General features: G+C 35.6%; 1 protein-coding gene across 2 annotated transcripts in view; it reads right to left on the reverse strand.

The window, feature by feature from the left end:
* LOC120416218 (kin of IRRE-like protein 1) overlaps window positions 1-21330 on the reverse strand; it is a 92195-nt gene that overhangs the window by 61715 nt on the left and 9150 nt on the right. For both annotated transcript variants that reach the window (XM_039577916.2, XM_039577915.2), the window contains exon 2: window positions 16328-16538. In XM_039577916.2, the coding sequence (XP_039433850.1) occupies window positions 16328-16538 (211 nt within the window). The remainder of the gene's footprint in view (window positions 1-16327; window positions 16539-21330) is intronic.

Genomic DNA, 21330 nt, shown 5'->3' on the forward strand with positions numbered 1-21330 from the left:
ACAATTTTGGCTGCTGTCCATACAAAATGGTAGGTACGTAAATATACAAACAGCTGTAACTTTTGAATGAATTTTCTGATCAATTTGGTGTCTTCGGCAAAGTTGAAGGTATTGTTGAGGACTATTGAGAAAAAATAGGTACATGAAAAAAATGCAGATTTTTTAATCAACTTTTTTTCACAAAAACTCAACTTCCCAAAAAAAATTTTCGAGATTTTTTATTTAATTTAGGGGACAAAAACCGCAACTTATAAGCCATAGAGAAACATGGTAAAAAAAATTGCCGCCGAGTTTTGAATTTCCAATCGAAAATTACTTTACAGAATTTTTGATAAAGGGCTCTGTTTTCAAGATATAGCCACCGAAAGTTTGATTTTAGCGAAATATTTGCAGTTTTTCGATTTTTAAAAATAGTGGAAATTCAATTTTACATTGAAAAAAAATGACAAATTTGTTTTGCATGAAATTTCGATGTTTTTCCATAAATCACTACTCTTACAATTTTTTTTTTAACTCGGTGGCAGATTTTTTGACCATGCTTCTCTATAGCTCAAAAGTTCCGGGGTTTTGTCCCCTAAAACATATAAAAAAAAAATCGAAAATAAAAAAATTCGTATTTTGGGACATTGATTTTTTGTAAAAAAAAAGATGATTAAAAAATCTGCAATGTTTTCCGTGTGCCTATTTTTTCTCAAAAGTCCTCAACAATACCTACAACTTTGTCGAAGACACCAAATCGATCAGAAAAATTTACTCAAAAGTTCCAGCTGTTTGAATATTTACGAACCATTTTGTATAGAAAGCTGCCAAAATTGTATGGAGACTTTTATGGATGAACCAATGACACAAAATAGCTTATTTGGTCATAGGGAAGGCCCGCACAAAGTTTGAGCCAAATCAAAAAAATACAAATAAAATCTATTTCTGGTTTTGGTAGAAAAGTGCTCAAATGAATAAATAATTGAAGCTAGAAAATAATATATATAAAAAACATGTTTTATTATCGGGATCATGAAATGATCCTACAGTACGTAAAGTGTGGTTGCAGTTAAGCTAAGGCAAATTTTGATTATTGTTTGTGTCACGCACTTCACAATCGTCCAGAAAAATATGGAGTAAGGGGGAGGGAGCGGATGAAATATTTATTCTAAAAATTAAAATTTTTATTGAAAAATTAGTTTAATCGATTTTGAAAATTGTATTTTGCGTGTTTTAGCGTTATAAGTAGAATTTGGTACTAACAAGCTTTATGCAAATTTTGGGTTTCCGAACCATAAATTAGAAATACCCATAGCACTCCAGAATTATTTTTGATGGATTTATTGAAATGTTGTTATTGCATATAGCTTTAAAAGGAATTAATGGAGAAGTTTTCAAAACAAAATGCTTATTTACGCTGAAAATTAAAATTTTCACTGACATATTTTTTTCAAAATACTTAGAAAATTGTTAGTGAAATTAGACGTGCAATGAACTGAAAACAAATGGATTTGCTGCATTTTTTTTTTTTAACTTTAAGCACGATTGAACTTCCGGCACGATCAGTGAAATTTCTTAAAAGAGCTCGGCTAAGTGTTTTTTTCGGGAAACTATATTTTCCGAACTAGTGAAACTGTCAAAGAAGCTTGCAAACTTCATGTACCGTCAGTGGGGGTGACATTGGGTCTGGGGGTTGAGATTGGGTCAAAGTGATTTTTTACGGATTTTAGCATTTCTCAGGTTTTTCTCAATGAAAATGAATTCTTTTGAAAGGGTTGTGTAGGGGACATCTTAAGATGACTTCGCTGAAAAAATCTCGTTCCTAGAATAAATCCTGTTATTTTGGCAGATGCCTAAAGTTGGGGTACGTTTTTTGCCATAAATGACCTCTCGAAAAATCATCTTTCTAATATTTTTGTAAGAATTGCTCGAAAACTACCCAAATGTTTGAAAATCTCCACTTCAAACATTGTAGCGTGTCAATACGATTCCCTCGAAGAAGAAAAACTGTTGCATGACTTGTTTTTACCATATCGTTGTATTTGAGCATCATTTTAGTTTCATTTGACCCAATGACACCCCCTCTAAGGGGTGAGATTGGGTCAATTTTCAAACAATTGGCATTTAAGGTAGTGTTCATTAAAATCCACCGTATTTTGGAAAATGTTAGTAAACTATTTAAGAACAAATCTACGTTGAAAGATTTTCAATGTTATTTAAATTGTTTTTGTTATTATGAAAATACGAGAGGTGTATCGTTTTTTGACCCATAGTCACCCCCACTGACGGTACTTGACAAAAAAAAACTTGACAAAAAAAATTGAGAGGGAACATTTCCAAAGAAATTCTTACAATTAAGTTCTCCTCTTGATTTTTTTATTTTGTCTTATGAAAATCCAAAATTATTTGAAAATTGCATTTTTCATCGTGAAAAATTACTAAGCCTAATTCATTACTATCAAATACCGGTAAGACTTTTCTCATTAATTTATTCGTATTTATTTCAAACCTGTCCTAGGCATTGCCAAAAAATGTTAATGAGAAAATAAAACCTTTTTCAAGACCACTTACAATCCCTGACGTTGCAACGTTTTGTTTTTGAATGCAGGGGTTTTCGTTGACGTTGCAATTTAAATTAATTAAATTTTTAAAATAAATCGTAGTTTTTGTTAGTTGGAACAATTGTTGGTTATGATTTTATGAAAATACATGAATATACAGCAAACAAACATATTAACTGTAAGCCCCGCCCATTCTAAACCCCTCTTCCCGGTCGCTCCCATCTCCACCGCGCATCAGGGACAAGGAAAAAGATTTGGAAGACGTCAAGTGTTGATGCTTTACTTTTTTAAGGAGACAAGGGAAAATCTTCACGGTGTTCCCAAGTTACGATGTTTTTCACAGCGTTCACAAAGTTAAAACTTAATATTTTTATTATTTCATCATCAATTAAATGAAAGCCTTCCCCGTTCATTTATAACTCTAGAGCAACACGAGAAGAGAGTGGATGAGCATTTTGACAGCTAGAACTATTTGGCAAGTTCCGAGACAACCGGTAACTTATTCACAAAACTCTAAGTTTAAAAGAATAGCTGGCCTTCCCAGCTACCTACCTTGTGACCGGTGCGGTTTTCTTAAATAGTTACATGTTGTCTTGGAATTTGCAAAATAGATCTAGCTGTAGAAATGCTTATGCACCCTTTTCAAAAGTTGCTCCAGAACGTAATGAAATTAGAAGGGGGAGGGATTAGCGACTGTACTACGCTTTAAACAAAAACAAATTCTAGTGTTACGTTACGTAATGAAAGAACTCACCCTAATATTCAATAAGTTTTAGGGGCAATTTTCAAACCATGAGGAAGGAGGAGTTTCCTGTTTTCAGGAGGGGTGAAATTTAAAAATGCATTGTTTGTGGATGGCCCCAAAGCGTTAGGCTGCTAACAACGTAACTCGTGATTTGTCTTGACAATTGAGCAAGCGAAGCAAACGAAAAGAATAAGTTGCAAGGTTATGGACGGCCCTAAAAAATAAATGATCAATGAAAGCAATTTGATTTGTTCAAAAAGTTTCTTAAAAATACCTAGTTTTCAAATTCCATATAAACTAAACGCAAACGCAAATTTCAACCTGTTGTAACTTTGGTTATAGATAAGGCTACCAATTGTACGGATTTTTTCCTTACCATACGGATTTTCGAACCTCTTCGCGGATTTTTAACAGGCCGGAATTTTTGTACGGAATTTTAACAACTTTTTAATCATTGAATTGCTTTTTTGATTTGGTCGAAGCTTTTGTTAACTAGAAATTTTTATTTTTCTGTGAGTTTGATTTAAAAAGGGAGAGTTTTCCGGGGTTTCCTCAATTCAAACTTGATTATCAATAATTCTAGAGTTTTTGAACTATTGTCTTTCATATGTTGATAGGACCTTTTAAAAAACTCTAGAATTGTTCTTTTAGAAATTCCTTGCTAAATATATTTATCCATTTCCAAAGGCTTTGAAAACATTTGAACATTTGAATTAACAAATCTAGAGTTTTTTTAAAGGTCCTATACCCTGTTGTTTTTCACATGTTATAGGACCTTTTCAATAAAAAAAAACTCTGGAAGAGTGTTCGTGAAAACACTTAGAACGATATTATTCCTAAAGGCAAACTTGACATTTCGTAAACTTTTAAACGTTTAACAAAAAAAAATGAAGAACATAATGATTTGATATAAATCACGTTTTATTTTATGAATACTTTTACACGTGCAAGTCATAAGCACTCTGATAACATTTTGTGAAATTTACAGTTTTATATTTTAATTTATTAAATTTAATTTATCTAAATAGTTCATTGACAGTTTTTGTTACACCATGTTGTCATATCGGCAAAGTGTACGGATTTTTGCTCAGCAAGAGTTGGTAGCCTTAGTTATAGACAACCTATTTAATTGATTTTATTGCATTCAAAAGGTCTTTTTAAGTACCTACGGAAATATCAAAATGACTGAATGTGAAGCATTGATTGAACAGGAGCCCATATAATTTCAGGTCTATCGAATATCATCAACTAGATTAATTGACGTTGATAGATGATTCATTTTCTCAAAATGCTTTTATTTTAACTCTTTGATATACTTTTGATGCACTTGTCAAATTTAATACAAACATTATATTTGCCATACCTGCATCGTTCTTATATTATTTATGTTATTTCCTTAACCTTGTTTGTGGTCCAAAGGTACGTTTTCATTGCACCGCATCGGAAGCGATAATCGTGTTGACCCTCATTTTTCCTGGAAGAAACCCCCCTAGCTAGAAAAACACGCACAACTCTGCTGAAGCTGAACCAACCAAAGCGCCGGCAAGAACTGCAACAGGAAGGAAGCAAGAACGGCAAACCGCATCTGCTGCGTCCACGACCATAATAGATCACCCACAATTTCGCTTGAATTATTATGATAAATTGTGTTTATCGAGATTTTTCCCAACCGCGCTCTTTTCTTTTTTCTGTTTGTTCCAAACCAGTTTGTCGTGGGAAAATTTAGTGTCTTTCTTGGTTGGATGGTCACCTTGGCGCCATCCGTTAGTTGAAGGAGAAAAGAGTTGAGCTGCACAAGGGGGTCCACACAAAAAAAGAGCCACCAGTTCAACGTTCTTCACACAGCTTTGGGCAGCAGCCGATCTCCGATCGAGTGGAAAGTTTACCAAATTTACTGCAGTTTAAGTTTCGGAGCTTCTTTAGAAGCTCGTGCACGTCATAGATTAACGTTTCAGTTTATGCTTGGCAGGAGTTGGTTACTTTGTTACTTGGCTTGTTCTCGCCGGGTGTGTTTACTTGAAAAATGTGGACGTGTGGCCAAAGATAAAGATAAAATATTGTTATGAGATTAGGAACCAATTGACGGGTTTATCAGACTTGGGTTCTCACCCCATGAGAGATACATCTTATTTTTATCCCAGCAACTAAGAGTTCAATTTTCAATGTTTCCAAATGAAAGATTCGTGAAATTTGTTCTGATTTTCATAATTTTTCTTCGCGAAACAAAATGTCAACCTTGTTATCAGCAAGACATGCAATAAACAAGCTTCCAGATTGAATAAAATAATTCTGGAGAAATTAGTAATATCAGACGAAAGTTATCATCCAGGAAAATGATAAAAGCATATGACAAATTCCTCAGAGAAAAGTTGGAAAATTATGCCGAAATAAAATTTAAAAAATGTATTTATTTGAATTGGAAAATTATGCAGAAATAAAAAGAAACTAAGTAATTTATTTGAATTTGAAAAAAAAAAACATATTTAAGTATCAAATTAGTCAAAGATGCAAAACATCTATATTTGATTTCACAAAGAATTCCCCAAAAGCAAACTAACCACTTTCTCTCCTTGACTGTCAAAAGCATCCACCACCACCGACAGTGATGTTTCTGGTTGAGATGCACCGCCACACACGCGACAACCGCAATCAGACGGAGAAGCTTCAGCACCGTAAAAGTATATGAACTGATTGGGTTAGCATATTTTTGCCCTTTTTATTAGCTCCATGATTGCGATTTGATTTGTTTACCAAGCTCGAGTCGAGTGTGTGGCAGATTTTGCTTTCCATGTGGGACGGGTAGAAAGTATACACAATTTAGTAAGTGGTATTTGACTGGGTATCTATTTTGCTCTCGTGTAATTTCCAGTAATTCCACTAAATCAGTTTCAACCAGCGCAATTTCATCGATATTAATTGAATCCCAACGTGCGCTAAATTCTCCACCGACGACGATGACAGCACCCTTTTGCCCAGGGTCAGCCAACCGACAACGCAGTTAATTAAACTAATTGCAGGTCGCGGAATCGGACCTCTCGTCGAGTGGTGCATTATTTCGGTAATATCTGCCCCAAAACTCTGATAGCACCGCGCACTAGCGATGGCTATCTTTGCCAGCCTCCAAAGATATTATTTATTTGGCAGCCGGTGCACAATCGAGAACACTGGATTTCAACGCTATTGTGCGTTGGTCGTGGTATGGAAATTGTAGCAGTGGACCTCCCCGAAGTTTGGTTATGTAATTTTGGAAATTTTTGCTGAAAAAAAACACATTCAAAATGTTTCTATATGAGTAAAAGTAAGTAAAATTTTCAAATTTCTTTTGAACATGCCTTGTTGAGAGATTCTTAATAACATATTTAACCAAAACCTGGCCCAGAAAATTACGAGGCAAAATTTATCAGATTCCTAGCATTCTTTAAAATTATCCAAATAAAGAAAAAAGGGTGGTTACCAACACCACCGCGCCTGTTGGGGTGAGCCAGTGACGCCAGGAAATTTTCTCTATAAATGCTACTTTTCGTGAGTGTTCACTTAAAATTTCATCAATTTTGACAGCACGAAGCAGACCCAAAAGAGCACTGGAAGAAAAAAAAGAACTAAGCTGAAAATAGAAAAATGGGTGTGTCCCAATGCACACGACTGATTATGCATTTGGGATTTTTCAAATGCTTGTGAAAGGAATAGCTAAAATTTCAATAAAAGTGAAAATAAACAGAAATTTTCACAAAAACTTACTCTACTCGTTGGTGTACTTGGTTTTAGTAAATTTCAAGGAACACTCTTAATTATCCAGCATCATTTAAACACGACCGCATATTAGGATTAAAATGGGTATATTTCCCCTACACATGTAGAGTCATTTTGCAATCAGTAATTTCGAAAATATCAAAGTATTGACGAAAATATCAAAGTATATTTGCAGTGCTGTACATCGGAATTTCATAAAAAAATCATTTTTTGTCATACGAGCCCAAACATGCCTAATATGATAATCAAGGCAGAAAATGCATTTGAGATTGTTTCCAGTTGATTCACTTTTATTTTCAATTTTGAAGTGTTTTGAAAAAATGACTCCTATTTTGGCCTAAAGCAAAACATTAAAAATAAATTAATGGAAAAAATCATATTGCAATTTAAATTCCAAAAAGCTTTTGCTTAGCTTGAGTTTTATTTAATTTTCCCCATCCTTGGCATGTTGCTTACACCCAAAAAGAGACGCTTGTTTATTAAAAAAAAACATGACACATTTTCCAAACTTTAAGCAGGAACATTTTTGGGTCATCTATAATTTGTTTTTTTTATTTTAAATAATGTATTCACAATCAAAGAATGGAAATGGATGAAAAAAATTATGCTTGAAGAAAAGATACACCTAAACTATGCAACTATGTAAACATATAACAAATAGAATGACATAATCGATTTAACAATGACAAAATCCTCCCTGGAAAAACAGTTCTACACCAAACAGCAATTCCTCACCAATACAGCATGATTTGAAAACAATTTTCTCCTATCGGGTTCACGTTTCTGGAGGTTCCTTGGCTGAAATAATAAGACACTTTTTTTGTTTGGCCATTTTCTTCGATTTAAACACATACCAATTTTTCAAAAAATCATAGCTCCACGCCATTTTAAACGATTTTAGCTGTCTTGGATTCCCTCCCACTTACATTTACACACAAGATCCTCTGTAATTACTCTAAGCATTAACAACAATTTAATTGTTAATTACAAAAGCCAACTCGGTTCTAGTGGCAGTGCGTGGCCGAATGGTTACGCTGTCCGCTTTGTAAGCGGATGATTCTGGGTTCGATTCCCATCTGCTGCAACCTTCCATCGGATGAGGAAGTAAAATGTCGGTCCCGGCCTTGGTTGTTAGGCCGTTAAGTCATTCCAGGTGTAGGAGTCGTTTCCATGCCATAAGTACAAACAACACACCAAACCAAGCCTACTCCGGTGGAATCGCTGGCGATTTTTTTTTTTTACTGTGAACAGACACGGACCACTGCGACACTTGCGTATCTATTGTAGTATGATCTGTTCTCAGGTTTTCTGTTTTGCTGCTATACACAGCCTGCCGAACGATCGTCTTCCGTAGCGCTATTGTTTGAGCGAGACAGTTTTTGACGAATTATTCGAGCAGTTGCCCCCTCTCATTCCCCAAACCAATCACTCAATGCCATGCCACACGAGCACGAGAGACCGATCCGAAGACGTGGAGATGAGCGAGATTGAGGGGAAATCTCGTTTATTTTTGACCCATCTAGAGATCGTTACCGATCATATAGCCCAATCTTCAGCTCGAATTTTGCCTGAGAGCATGTGACCGAGTCGAAAGTAGCATTTGAAGCTCTTCTCTGTGTATTGCTGCAGAGTTCTTCAACGCTCAGACTCAGTCGCCAACAGATCGTCCGAGAGATTGGATGTGATGGGTTTTGGGGAGGCTTGGGACTTGACAAATCAATTCCCGCAACAGCCGAAATCCCCTCTCGACCGCCACCTACCCCTTTTGCCTCGCCAGATGGGTTTCAAGCCATCGACCTTCCGCTTACAAAACGAAACCCGTACCACTAGACCACGGGAGCTCGGCAAATCGCTGGCGATGGTTGGACTCGCAATCCAAAGGTCGTCAGTTCAAACACTGGGGTGGAAGGTTCCTTGGAGTAGAAAGAGGTTTGGGTGCTCTCCCCATTCAAGCCTTCGGACTCCTAGGTTCGAGCAGAAACTTGCAATAGAGACCACAAAAGACCCGGGGGTCGTTAATGTGGATAGTTTGATTTTTTTTGAACTCGGTTCTAACCAGGTCCCAGTACCAAAAAGGACCTAATAAAAATAATTTTAAGAAAAAAAAAATAGCTGTCTTGGACGCAAATGAAAGGGTATAAGACAGGTTTTTAATGAAAAAAAATTAGAAGTTCCAAATGTCAAGCCTTACATTTGAAAAGGGCGTATGAAAACTGCTGTTTAAAAGGTCATATGTCTGAAAATATGTCTACACCCAAACGGCGGTCGCATGATTGTGATGCATGGCGGCATGAAAGTACCGTAAACCGGGGTGACTTTGATAGGATTTCAATTTGTTTTTAGAATATTTTCCAACAGGTATGGTTTTTCTCAAGATTATTATTTTTAAAACATGTACTAGGGTAGGCCACACAAAGTCCATGCACTATTTTGGAAAAAAAGTTTTTTTCAATAGTGTTTAGAAAAATAGTTACGTTGAAAATTCTTGGTTTTAATTCCGGGGTGACTTTGATAGTCATAGTTTTTCTTGTTAAAATCATATTTAAGATGTTCAAACTTTATTTGTACGTTAAATGTACCATCACTAAAGTAGCTGATATAGTTTGTAAGAAAAAAATCAATGTTTTTATTAAGTTAACTAAGTTTATAAGCTTTTTAACAAAATACATATGAATTTTAGGTAAAATTGTTAAAAAGTCGGAACTTTGCCTGAAATTTGTTAAAAATAGTTTTGTTTATAAAATTATCGATTTATATTGCATTTTATACTGAATTCGAAGCACGAATCACAAGTTTTCACACTTTACATGAAATTTGTTCAACTGAATTTGCCTATAAATTTGGAGATTTTTTTTAATCGTGTTTCAAAAACACATATTATTTATTATTTACAAACTTATTTAACCTTCTCATAGTGGAAAATTGTCCAAAGAATCCGAAAATTCATTCCGTTTTCCGATTAAAAATCATGTTCATTGAGAAAATCATGACTCTTTGAGAAGTTTAAAATAATGACTTTCATCCACATTTTCTTAACTATAGTTAAGTAACTTTATAAACTTTTCAAAAATTTATGAAAAGTTCTTCATGAGGTACTTTGAACACTTCTCTACCACGGTCAGTATGTTTCTGAACCATTCCTTACGTATTTTAATTGTGCTCTTCATTTTGCGGAAAAATCGCAAACCTATCAAAGTCACCCCGGCTATCAAAGTCACCCCGTTTTACGGTATATCAGAATCTGCATGAAAACTGTCCTCATGCATTTTTGGCGATATGGTGTATGACATTTTTGCCCGTTACCGACAATTATCGACATTACCGACGGCTTTTTTGTTGTATTTCACAAAAAAACCCTTGACAGAACGAGGATTGAACCACCAATTTCTTGGTTATTGATCCGACACACTATCACCGCGCCATGGACGCTTGATGAAAAGTGAGTGAAAGAGCACCAACATATTCTTCTCTTTGGAGTGTTGCTCGAGGACGGGCCAGCATTACATGTGTAGGTGAGAACTGCAGGCAAAAATGATCTACGGGTGACATTTTCTGAAGCAAATCCACTAGTGCAGATTTTGAGTTATATTTTTCCTTTTGGTGTCAAACTGCGATAACTTTAAAATTCAAGCGATGACCTATACATGTTCGGGTAACAAAAGTTGCGTCTTTTAATTACGATTCAGTATTGATTCAAAAATGTATAACTCGTTCAAAGATTTTTTGCACACTCTGGAAATTTCTGAAAAATTGGCATTTGATTTCCCCTAAAACAAACATATCAGAAAAAATATTGTTTTTATTGCAAATCAAGTTTTAGTGATTATGAGTTAAATTAAAAATTACCAATTTTTTACCGTGTATCATTTTTTCAGTGTAGTCCTTATCCATACCTACAACATTGCCGAAGACACCAAATCGATCAAAAAATTCCTTCAAAAGTTACAGAATTTTGAATATTCATACATCATTTTTGTCTGGACCGCTGCCAAATTTTTTATGGAAAATTATATGAACAAACTAATGATGCAAAATGGCTTCTTTTAGTCATAAAGAGGGCACCAAAAGAGATTCAGCCGGATTAAAAAATACAAAAAAAAGTCAAATGACCGAAATCTCAGAGAGTTGCTCCATAATGCATTGTTTGTGATATTTTTTTCTGATGAAAGTTTTTTTTTATTTATCATTTAGGTATATGAAATTCCACTGTTAAAATTCAACAAACCCCAAATGAGTGCACTTGTGATGGCCAGCCTAATTTGATTGTGCCCAGGGGCAACCACGTTTGCACCTCTATCGGACAGTATCGTGGCATGATCCACACGTGCCACACACACACGTGGGGCGACGCGTAGGAGCTGTCGAAAGGGGCTTTACAATTGATTAGTCCTGGTGCGCTAATTATTTAGACCAATATCACCAGTATACGCATTTTCGCCTAGCATTTAGTGCATAAAGTGGGTGTTTTGGGTGGGTTGTGTTTGTGTGTGTGGCATAAATGTTGATTGTGCAGAGAGGAAATTGAATTACGAACGTTGCGTTTGTACGTTTGGATCGCGATACTGACTGGAGTGCAACTGGATTTAGAAGGTCTCTTCGTGTGTTTAACTAGGTTTAATTGCATGACAGGTAAATTTAACGTACAATTAGGCATCACAGTTAGATTGGGTCGTTCGTTTTATTTATTCAATATAATTTCTGGAATTTCTCAATTTCTTACATTGCCATGTAAAGTGAACAACTGCGGTTATCGGACGTCCACAACAATGTCCAAGTTATATTTTACAATCAACATTTCGCCAGAAATAACTCCAAATCAAACCACCCACACTGTCCTCGCCCGGAAAGATCTGCCAAACGTCGTGTCATCTTTCACGGCAAGTTGCCTTGATTTGGTTCGTCATGGTTGATGGGTCTGGGTCTGGCGTTCCCGACATCCGGCACGTTTCCCATGGAGATCATCGCCAGACCAAGACCAGGGTCATTGCCGGTTGGACTTCATCCATTTTGCTGCTGTTATAGTGGGGGCTGTGAGACCGGTCTGGAGAACCATCAAATCAAATTTATTTTAGCTGCTTGCACACGGATATCAAAACCATGTAAACAACAGGCTATAATTATGTTGGGTCCAATTAGTTTGCCACTAGGCGTCGGATCGATTTCAGGCTGAATGGCTGTTTGAGCTGAAGGGGAAATGTCTAATGCTGCAATGCGAAGTGGCAGACCGTAAGATTCTCCCATTTGCGGTTGATTGGATTTGCTGCTTGGGAAATGCAAAACATTGATGTGGGATAAAGTGTTGAAGCTACACTTTTTGTTTTACAATGTTTTTGTGATATCTGTTTGGATAATTTTAGGTATCAAATTGCAATCATAAATGAATGAATGAATGAATCATTCTCATACCCGCCGGCGGCTTGGTTCACAGATGTACGCTTGATCAAACAAATCGTCATCTTATGTTCAGTAATCTGTACACCCACGTACATATGTTTTTTTTGTATGAATTTTGTTGTTACAAATACCAGTGCTTATATCAAAAGAAATTTCCCAACCCCCAAAAGCAACGGAATTTTGTAACAGGTGTAGGGACACATCACACAGACGCCCTTGTTCAACCGTCACGACAATAAGGGTATGAGATATCGCAAAATTAATAAGCATCAAATTGCTGTCAAAAGTTTTCTAAATTTCTAAATATTGACAAAAAAAATAATTTTCGAAAAAAAAGTTTTTGTGGTGATGGTGTGTATTTTTTAACAAGCCCAAATATCTAAATTTAATATAATCTAATCAGACCCTAGCGCAGCCAATCTTTCGAAGGGATCCTGGAGAGTGCCTTAGGTTAGATGACGCCTAGCACTCTTCTTGTCAGTTATTAACATCTGTAGTGCGCCATTGCATTGAAATGCATTGAAACATCACAAGCGTTAAAGCGGCCAGGCCTACTGCGTAAAGCCGTATCGCAGAGATGACTCGTAATTGGGTTGAGTTTGAGCACTGAACAACACAATTCTGAATCGACAGGGGAGGAGGAAGCGTGGGGACACACCACCATACGCTCCGAGATTTTGGTTGTATTCGTTGGGAGCACCATGCTAAGAAGGTTTAGTAACGTCATGATTCGAATTCCCGGACGCTTCGAAACCCGGACACTTCATTTTGTTTTATCAATTATTTGGATATAAGTTCGCATTATAAATGTCAAAAATGCGTTATTTGATGAATTCTAACATCAACTTTCATTTAAAGTTTGTTTGAACGCTGTAGTTAATGCCAAAACAATCAAATACAATAAAATTATAAGTTTACCAAAAATGCGAAACATTTCACCTGAAATATTTCATAAGTTTTTGAAGCACCGGGAAGGCAAAGCAGAAATTTATGGTTTCGATTTCCTTAAATTCTAGCAAATTTTTATATAAGCTATCGATTGTTTTGGTGTTGAAAGCTTATTTGAGACCTAAAGAATGCCATTCACCAACATTTCAGTCCAAATTTGTGCGATTCATAAGTAAAATCGAGTGTCCGGAATTCGAAGCAAAAGTGTTTTGGAATCAACTTTTATCAGTGTCCGGGATTTAAAGCACAACAAGTCATTTTAATTTTTAAATTTTTGATGAAAAAATGTTAGAAAAGACATATTTGGCATGCATTTTCTTGAAACTGACTGTTTATACTACCTCCTGATTATGTTTCTATATTTCGCACTTATTTCATGATTTTTTGCCAGCTACAACAAAAATGATATGCTACTAAGTGTCCGGATTTCGAATCATGACGTTACTCCGGGACCCTCTGGGATGGGACATTGTATTTCCACGAATGCCCTGGACACTATTTTCCGTAGTTATAGCGCCACAGCTCGCTCCAAGCCCAAACATGCTTATCATGATAATAAATACAGAATAGGACATTTTATATTGTTTTCATTTCAATTCAATTCTATTTCCATTGAAATTTTCAAGTTTTTTGCAAAATATATTTATTTGCCCAATAAATTTTTCGTACCAACTTTGAAGGAGAGGCGTCATGACCTTTGTAAAATATATGCAACGGCCTTACTTAAATTCCCAAAATACTGCTTTTTTATATTTTTAGATTAGATTAGTTTCAGATTATTTTATATGTTTTAGGGGAAAACCGATATTGTTGAGCCACAGAAAAGCATGGGCAAAAATTCTGCAACCGAGTTTCAATGTTTAAATATGGAACATTCGTGAAAATTTCCGATCTTTTCGAAAACATTATTTAGATTTTTTAAATCAAGACTAACATTTCAAATGGGCAAACATTCAATATTACGCCCTTTTGAAGTGTTAGTTTTAATTTTCAAAAAACTCAAATTATTTTTTTCGAAAAGGTCGGAAATTAGATCAGACTTATTGATCTAAAAAACATGTTTATTTTTTTCAAAAAATTGCCAATACTGTCAAATATATTGTACCTTTGCTAGCTTTAAGAGTGTCATTTTTAAATTCAATTTGGGTTTTTATTATAATTTAGCAGTTCTGTTCCAGGATGTTACATTTGCAATTCAGAGATTTTGAGAACCTTTCAGAGATCAATTCATTAGCCTTTGCAGGGAAGGTACATATTTCTAAGTTTTGATTTTGCTAGCTGCGGGCTCTTTTAAGGAAAATAAATTTTGAGAAAAATAATTTCTGAGAAGTGTCATTTTTGAGTTAAAAAAACTATTTTTGGGCAAATCATTATTTTATTGCGATTGTAAAACACATTTTTTTAATCCCAATCTTGAGAATCCATGAATATGAGTAATAAATACAAAACAATTTCGTTTTTTTTCTCTACCTGTTGTTATGAAACAAAAAAAATTAAACATTTAGAAAACATTTTAAAAATAAAACTAAAAAAAGAATGTTATTTTTTTCAAATTGTTGCTGAATAGCAATTCCAGCTCAATTCGGGAATTTTTGTGATACTTTTGTAACCGACCCTCTCTGATTTCAATGAAACTTTGCAGACATGTTATCCTAGGAATATATAAGCCATTTTTGTGTATATGGAGCCTATTGCATTCGAAAATAACATTTGAGAAGGGGATAAGTTATTAAAATATTCTTGTATTATGTAATTTAAAAATTACTGTATCTCGAAGCCGTTGCATTGTATCAAAAAGTGTTTAAAGACAAACTTGTAGGAAATTGGACGGGCTTTCTGATAAAAATGCAATGAAATAAAAATACTTGCCATTTTCATGAGATATTTTGGTTAAATTTTAAGGCGATGTCACGATTTTTTTCGTTAATTTTTTTTTTAAATAGCCTAAGATGTTACAAAATGACTCACAAAAAATGCAGCATGGTATGTATCTCCTAAAAAAAAACACAAAAATCATTTACTTAAACTTGGGAATCGATTTTCCAGACAATTTTACATTAATTAATGGATTACTCCATATTGACCAATGTCTTATGTCCAATCCTCCTAAAGATACAGCGGTTGTAAAATTAAAAATGTTAAAAAATAAGTTTTTTGGTGGTTTTGGCAAATTCTATATGACAGACTTGATTTTTCAGTCTCGTAAATATTTTTACCTGGTTTTTAATATTTAGTTGTTTCAATTTATGATTTTATTTATTTTAGATAGCTGTCTGCTAAATGATATTGTTATGTTCATAAATCATATTTTTAAATAAGAAAAATATTTCTCTTATCAAAAAAATATTCAGTGAATACTTTTCAATCTTATTACATTTTATGAAAATGTTCTAAAACAATATCAAAATAATGTTTTAGCAATTCCGTCGTGAAACTTCTTACTTTTCCTGTCATTCTTGAACGACGAAATAGCCTACTTTTCTGTACCAAAAATAACAGAATCGAATAGCAACACTTTTCAAAATAAATGCTGAAAAGTTCTACTTTTCAGCACTCAAGTGGGTGCTGAAAAGTTGAACTTTTCAGCACTTGTTTCGAAAAGTAACACTTTTCAACATTTTTTTGATTTAAACGATTTATTGACAAAATACATGAAAATTTGACATAAAATTTCACTCAGTGTGTGTTTTTTGGAATTGCAAAAAATGTTGTATGGAACTCGTTGCAAAACTTGATTTTTTCAGCACTCTTCGTATTCATCCAACTCGGTGAACCTCGTTGGATAAATGTACGACTCGTGCTGAAAAAATCCTCTTTTTGCAACTTGTTGCATAAACTACTATTATGCACCTATACTAAATCAATGATTTTCGTTGAAAATGTTACAGATTGTTCTCGACCATTGACCATGACTGCAATTTCAACACTTCAAAATAATGTCTCTACTCACCGACAACGCTCAGCGTGACAAAGTAACTGCGCACGGGCTGGGTCGAGATCTGGCACTCGTAGATTCCGGCGTCCCGCTTCTGGGCCCACTTGATCTGCAGCGTCCAGTCGTCGGTGTTTTTGTGATGCGTCGCCTGGAAGCGCTGGTCCGAGGTGTACGTGTAGCTGCCCACCGTCAGGATGTGAATGTCCCGGTGCCGTATCCAGGAGACCTGGTGGGTCAAATGTCGCCCCCCGTGGGTTGTTGTTGTTGGCGCCCAATTCCGGTTCGGTGATTTTTCGGGGGTTCCGGGTCCAATTATGGTGTGTATGTGCGCGCGCGTGGAGGTGGAAAAAAGGAAAAGTTGAAAAAAGGGAGACACATGATTGAGTAAATATTTTGACGAGTTCTATCGGTGACACGGATAGAAAAAGAGTGGATTTTTTATTTCCTTCCGGCACAGTGGAGCGGATGTTTGGTTGGATGGTTGGAGTAAACATCGAAAGCAAAGGTCAACCCTTGATTTTTTCACCTTTTTGAAGTCACGCTGAAAGTTTCATCCATATATCGAGGTACCCCGATACGAACTGGTTAATTCCAACTGAATCTTCAAATCTCAAAAGACATCACCCTTCCAGCCAGACAGCACTAATCAAAACGCCATGAATAATTAGTTTATTGATTGGATCAGGCTCATCAAATTATCATGGTAGAAATAGCTTTCACACCCTTCCCCAATTATCAGGAACTCTTTCCGTCCCGGGTTTGCAACCTGTTTGCTCGAGCTGAAAAGTTGCCACGATTCCGAGCTTCAACGGCTTCGCCCCAAGCTCCCCAAGGAGAGGAAGGAAAAAGGTAGACGACGACGCCAAAGTCACACAAACGCTAGACGACGCTTTCGCAGAAAAGCTGAATGGAAAGTGGATCTCATAAATTTTTAAAATCCATTTTAATCTAAGATTTTGATGAATGGAATTTCGTTGCCATCACCCCGCGCTCAGCGTTCCTACCTCAGAATCCCACTGATAAAAGGTCCTTTTTGCAAGTATTTAACAACCGGGCATCCGTTTGCCGTAGATCAGGCGACTAGCGCGGACGTTTTCTTTCTTTCGCCCGGAGATGGGAAGCAAATTAAGTGCTGGCCATCCTTTTCCCGGAGGGGAAGTTATTAAAAAAGGGGTTTGACACGGGTGCACCTAGACGCGTTGAAAATCCTTTTTCTTTTGTCACTTTGAATGGTCTGGTCACAAAAGAAAAAAAGTGAGTGAATTATTGTTTAAAAAGATATTTTATAATATTATATAATTCTTGAAACTCATGAACTCATGTTCATGTTTCATGGTTCATGCTTCATGTTTCATGCTTCATGTTTCATGTTTCATGTTCATGTTTCATGTTTCATGTTTCATGTTTCATGTTTCATGTTCATGTTTCATGTTCATGTTTCATGTTCATGTTCATGTTCATGTTCATGTTCATGTTCATGTTCATGTTCATGTTCATGTTCATGTTCATGTTCATGTTCATGTTCATGTTCATGTTCATGTTCATGTTCATGTTCATGTTCATGTTCATGTTCATGTTCATGTTCATGTTCATGTTCATGTTCATGTTCATGTTCATGTTCATGTTCATGTTCATGTTCATGTTCATGTTCATGTTCATGTTCATGTTCATGTTCATGTTCATGTTCATGTTTCATGTTTCATGTTTCATGTTTCATGTTTCATGTTTCATGTTTCATGTTTCATGTTTCATGTTTCATGTTTCATGTTTCATGTTTCATGTTTCATGTTTCATGTTTCATGTTTCATGTTTCATGTTTCATGTTTCATGTTTCATGTTTCATGTTTCATGTTTCATGTTTCATGTTTCATGTTTCATGTTTCATGTTTCATGTTTCATGTTTCATGTTTCATGTTTCATGTTTCATGTTTCATGTTCATGTTTCATGTTAATGTTTCATGTTGCATGTTCATGTTCATGTTCATGTTCATGTTCATGTTCATGTTCATGTTCATGTTCATGTTCATGTTCATGTTCATGTTCATGTTCATGTTCATGTTCATGTTCATGTTCATGTTCATGTTCATGTTCATGTTCATGTTCATGTTCATGTTCATGTTCATGTTCATGTTCATGTTCATGTTTCATTTTCATGTTTCATTTTAATGTTCATGTTTCATGTTTCATGATCATGTTTCATGTTCATGTTTCATGTTCATGTTTCATGTTCATGTTTCATGTTCATGTTCATGTTTCATGTTCATGTTTCATGTTCATGTTTCATGTTCATATTTCATGTTCATGTTTCATGTTCATATTTCATGTTCATGTTTCATGTTCATATTTCATGTTCATGTTTCATGTTCATATTTCATGTTCATGTTTCATGTTCATGTTTCATGTTCATGTTTCATGTTCATGTTTCATGTTCATGTTTCATGTTCATGTTTCATGTTCATGTTTCATGTTCATGTTTCATGTTCATGTTTCATGTTCATGTTTCATGTTCATGTTTCATGTTCATGTTTCATGTTCATTACTTTTCGAATCTGTTATTTTTAGTAAAAATTGTTGGCTGTTTCGTCGTTAGAGGAACAGGAGACAATTAAGTGAGTGATTTCACGACGAAATTGCAAAAAAATCTGTTCTCAAGTTCTACACTGCAATTGTATTATGTAGATGTAAATTCCTGAGACCTTTTAAATCTGTCTGGATGGTGAAGGGAAAGGTGGGTTTCAATGACACCCCTCTTTTTTAATCAACTGACAAGATTTATTTCATTTAATGAGCAACTTCGTCAAAACCGAAAAGGTCTTCCGATGAGAATAAAACGGTCAGTTGGCCTCCAAAACCGTGCTTTAATCCAGTTTAATGTTGAGGAAAAAAAACAGTATCCTCATCACAAAGGGACAGTCTTTTTTCCGGATACAATTTATCACCTGAACCTCGCAAAATCGCAAAATGAACCCCGGAAAATCCGGGAGAACCGCTCGTCCTCGTCATAAGTCACATTTAATGGGGCATTTTTCTTTTAATCCGGTTTCCAAAAAATAAACTCTCCATGAAGTATACCGATCAAAGGAGGACCTCGTCGAGAATGCTTTAATGTTTCCGGATCGTGCTTCAAACCCACCATACTCATCAATAACCAAAGTAAATCGATCAACAATTCCACCCGCGAAGATGATGAGCATAATTTATGTGATTTCTGAATTCTCGATTTCACAGCGCACTGATTAGGTTAGTGTGTGCATAAACATTTGGCAACACTGGTATTTACCAATTATACGGAGCGTGCCTAATTGATTAACAAAAGATACACGCCCTCTTCCGGGTGATTTGATTCGGGCCAAACAAGAGAACAAACGGTAATTTCCAGAATCCAATTGTTTGTGTGATGATTAGATAATATGGCTGTGTTTGCATAATAGATGTGTTCTGCCTGGTTAACACACTTATGCAGATGACGAGGAAATGTTTGGCAACAATGTTGTGTGGAAATTCCATGAAATGTGGCATTCTGGCATGGATTTGGTACTAATTTATAATGATTGTCTTGCTAGATGTTAAATTTATGTTCTTAAATTTTGAGTCAACAGCAATAAGTACGCAGACAAACAGATATGATACCGTTGCTTATTTTGTTTGCAACATTATTGATCAGTGTGAAATTTATACTTCTGTTATCCATGATCACATCACCAACCGGCTACCGTCCCCACGGGAAATATCACAAAATGCAAACAGTCACTTTGAAGTGCACACCGATCCATTGCATCGTGTCCCCTAAGACGATTCCCCTTAACAGGGTGCAAATCTCTGACAAGTAGACATCAAACGCGACATAATCATATTTCCCCCCGGGAACCCGCTGCCCCCCCCCCCACTTTGTTGCAGTGGTTTCAAGCGAATTAATTATCGCAAATAATCTCAATTCCAGCTCGTCATCATCGGTGCAAATATTGAGCATTGTAGCAAATTCCTCACCCAAGACATGTTGGACGTGTGCGTGACGGTAAATTTCATGGACCAACGCCGTATTGAATGTCGGATCGATTACAGACTCCGGATAATTGATAGCAAGCGAGGCCACGTGGCCGGGGATTAACCTCGTTAATTAGTGCAAAGTGGAATGGTTTACGATCTACGCAAGAAGGTGTGGCGTTAATTTTACTGAATTTGTGTAAGATATTCATGTTCTTCAATAGTAAACTTAAAATAAATTAATCCTTTAGTGAAAAATCTCCCTGATCATTGATATATTTTCCATTCAAAATTTTTACTATACAAATAATTACAAACAAACACAACTAGACATCTTTTAAGTAGATGTCAGTAATAGCTTCAATTGCATCAAGGTATGATAGATTTGAGTTCCCTGAATACGCTTCAATCAACAGATTTTATTTTAAGTGAATTCCCTGCCAAGGAATTAAATTGTGAATTTCGAATATAATTGTATGGAATCATCTTAAGCAACCTTGAGTACCCTTCCTTATGATCAAAACAGCCTTTCTGTGGCTGTTATTCTATTTATTTATTTATTTATTTATTTATTTAATCCAGATGACGTAAGGTAAACCTTTTAAATTGCCATCCAACGCAAATATACATTATAAATCACAAGTTCAGTCAAGTACTATACTAAGATTAACAAATTACAAACTATTAAAGTATTCTAAGCAGCCTTTCTTAAATGTTGCTTCACATCTTTCGAATTTCAAAACAGTTGGTAAGCTATTCCAGTGAACTATGCCTCTAACAAAAAATGAATTTCCATACGCTGCTGAACGATTTAACGGTAGGATGAAGTTTCCTGATCTGCGTCCCTGGAACGGTGTCAGCTTCTCGTACAGGTAGTTGGGGTCTCTTCCGTAAATCACCTTAAACAGCGTCAAACAGCATCTCAGCTTGTAGAAATGTTCAAAACGGCATCCAATGAGATTTGGTTGGAGATGAGAAACGTGAGCTCTTGATCCCAGATTGTAGATGTATCGTACACAGCAATTTAATGCAAC

This window comes from Culex pipiens, chromosome 2 (assembly GCF_016801865.2).
Source record: "Culex pipiens pallens isolate TS chromosome 2, TS_CPP_V2, whole genome shotgun sequence".
NCBI lineage: Eukaryota > Metazoa > Arthropoda > Insecta > Diptera > Culicidae > Culex > Culex pipiens.